At 42.1% G+C, this 2,780-nt stretch overlaps 1 protein-coding gene across 1 annotated transcript in view; it reads right to left on the reverse strand.

The window, feature by feature from the left end:
- Positions 1-2,780, reverse strand: part of LOC107101317 (myosin-9-like) — a 52,989-nt gene that overhangs the window by 39,878 nt on the left and 10,331 nt on the right. Inside the window, exons 5-8 of the mRNA XM_015400185.1 lie at positions 2,613-2,640; positions 1,443-1,536; positions 966-986; positions 39-131 (exon numbers count right to left, since the gene is read on the reverse strand). Coding sequence (XP_015255671.1) covers positions 39-131; positions 966-986; positions 1,443-1,536; positions 2,613-2,640 — 236 coding nt within the window. The remainder of the gene's footprint in view (positions 1-38; positions 132-965; positions 987-1,442; positions 1,537-2,612; positions 2,641-2,780) is intronic.

Below are 2,780 nucleotides of genomic sequence, written 5' to 3' on the forward strand. Positions count from 1 at the left end.
TCTCGGACGCATTTGGAGGAGGAAATGGAGTCACTTACAAATCTGGAGGAGTTGTCGTTCTTGATGGTCTTGGCGTTGCCAAAGGCCTCCAGGATGGGGTTGGCCTGCAGCAGCTGCTTCTCAAGCTCCCCCTAATGGAGAAGAGACAGAATCACTCGTTTCATCACGACTCAAGCTGCAGACAGTCAAACCGAGCAGACATGCACATCCTTCCTTAGCAGATGAATACTAGGAAAGAACTTTCCTTTTGATGTTAAATAATCTCTTTTCCCTCTAAAAAGACAGACCTTAGGCGCCGTTATTGCCCAACCAATCACACGCAAGCACAGGCAAAATACAGATGCTGCACATTCCTGCATACAGCACACTCCCCCCAGAGCAGCAAGCCCGCTCAGGCTTTAAACCCCTGCGACGCTGGGTTCTTTCCATGCAGGCTCAAGCGTCGGAGTGCACGCCACCGCCGGCCAGACCATGACACAAACAACAATACCTACACCATGAAAAAAAAACAAAGCCTGACTGGATGAAAACAGCTGCTGGGTGGAGTGAGGAAACCTGAGCTAAGCTTTAGTTCAGCCACAGATAAAGTTTCTGGTAAACTGGTGGTTTCATGGGCAAGCATGCTGAATGCTGAGCAAACTGCACCAACCCTTACACATAGACAACCGCTCAGGCTTGTTAGCATGTTAGATGCTAATTTAATAATACTTTAGAGAAAATGCTTGCTTGGTCCCTTTTTAAGCACTTTAAGGAAAGGTTACAGTATTTCTGTCACAAGTATCAATAGTAGGTAGTCGTCTTATAAGGAACTGAATGCTTAATACTTCCCTTTCTGCACAAACTCTGCAGTTTCTCAGTCTTTAAGCTGAAAGCTTGTGGCTGTATGAGGTTTAGGAGACACCCAGGCAAGAAGAACCGACTCTTTGTTAGTATGGACACATATGAAGCCAAAGAGATGAACTCACATGTGACAACACAGCACTGCCCTGCAGAAAGAAAGGAAATTTAACACATTAGAAACAGATTCTAGGTCAGATATTACATAATTTAACAGGAAACCTGGTGGCCAACAATGACTGGTGACAAAATGATTTATGAAATATTTCATGTCAAGTCTTGTGAAACATCCTATACAAGAATAGCAGCACAGACGTGCGTGTTCAAAGATGTGAGTTTTGCTTCAACTCCGTTGCGACGGAGGAGAGGCAGGCGTGTCGGGGCAGGAGGTAGGAATGCACCACCGTCGCCTCGCAGCTTGCTAAGATGCATACCTTCAGGGGTCTGGACTAAAATGGAAATCTACCAAAGACAAGACTGTGGAACGATCAGGAAACAGATGAGCTGCAGAAAAGGGGCGTGTCTCTTCCCTTTACCTATCCCACTGGAGAGGAAAAAAAAAAAAAAAAAAAAAGGATAGAAGCCCATTTGGTTTTCAAACCAACCTGCTCTTTCTTGGACTTGGAGGATGAAGCGACATGTGCGAGATACTGAATGACCTTCTTTGTATTCTCCGTTTTTCCAGCTCCTGACTCGCCTCTGCAGAAAAAACAAAATGCAAAAAAACACAGAAACATCAGAAGCTGTAACTTAAAAGTCAGACTGTGAGTCTAATGACATGTTATAATAAAAACCAAGCAGGACAAACGAAATTAAAAATTAGGACTTGATACACTAAATACACTAAATCAAAAGCTCAAGAAATCAAGTTTTTTTTGTGAATTTTTTTTTATTAACCTACAGCTTGAAAGTTCAGATTAGAATCCCACAGACGGCTGTTATAAATGGGCCAGTATCAGATTATTAAAAGAAATTTGGCAACTATGAATCAGAATCTAAAGCCAAGATTGTTCCTGCTGCTTATATCGATGAAAGAAGGTAAAATTTACAGTAGCAGCCATTCAAAATGGCCCTTCCCAGTTAAACGCCAGCCGAACGGCAGCCCACTTCCCTGCAGCTCCCAGTAAAAATCCCTTCTAACTAACTTCTAGCCACTGGCCGCCTCCTGGGCGTGCATTTTTTTCCACTCTGACTCCACCCTTTCACTGAATTACAGGGTCTGACCAGGAGATGATGCTTCCCTTTAGATCTTAATGTCCACAAATCATGACAGAATATTTTAGTACAAAGATTGAGGTTTAAAAAGGAATTGTAGGGGACCAGCCAAGGACCCTTCATCAAGAAAGGGGGGAAATTATGAATGGCTACTATTGTATCACAATTATACGTTTATTCTTTAGAAATACAAACTAAAAATAATCTAAGGCGAATTTGAATAATTTCTTTCAAGAGGAGAGTTTATTGCCATTCTTACAACAAGCTGACTGGCAGTGTGCAGCATCAGGAAAGGTATGGCTTAAACCTGCATTATAAGGCCTCTGACACGTCTGTCTAAAATTAAACCATAAAAATTAATTTTGATTAGCATAATTGATTATTTTCTCCTCATAGGAACTTTGTGCACCGACAAATCTAACGATAACTGAACCAAATAATCTTCTGCTTTCCAAGTCTTAACTCATTACCACAAACATCAGCTGACACCCATGTCTTTCCAGGTTATTCTTGTCAGTTCTGCAAAATCTAAAGGAATGCAAAGAACTGAAGAAACGTACGTGCAAAGGATGGACTGATCCTCACGATCTGTTAGGGAAAAGAAAAAACTGTTAGGAATTGAATAACATTGGGTGCAAAGAAAGGTTTAAGAGGACCTAGCCTCGTGAGACCATCCTGATCTCGCGAGATTTCAAGATTTCACTCGCTAATCAGTCTGGAGACTCTCC

The sequence above is a fragment of the Cyprinodon variegatus genome, unplaced genomic scaffold, assembly GCF_000732505.1.
Source record: "Cyprinodon variegatus isolate N-32 unplaced genomic scaffold, C_variegatus-1.0 Scaffold1080, whole genome shotgun sequence".
Classification (NCBI taxonomy): Eukaryota; Metazoa; Chordata; class Actinopteri; order Cyprinodontiformes; family Cyprinodontidae; genus Cyprinodon; species Cyprinodon variegatus.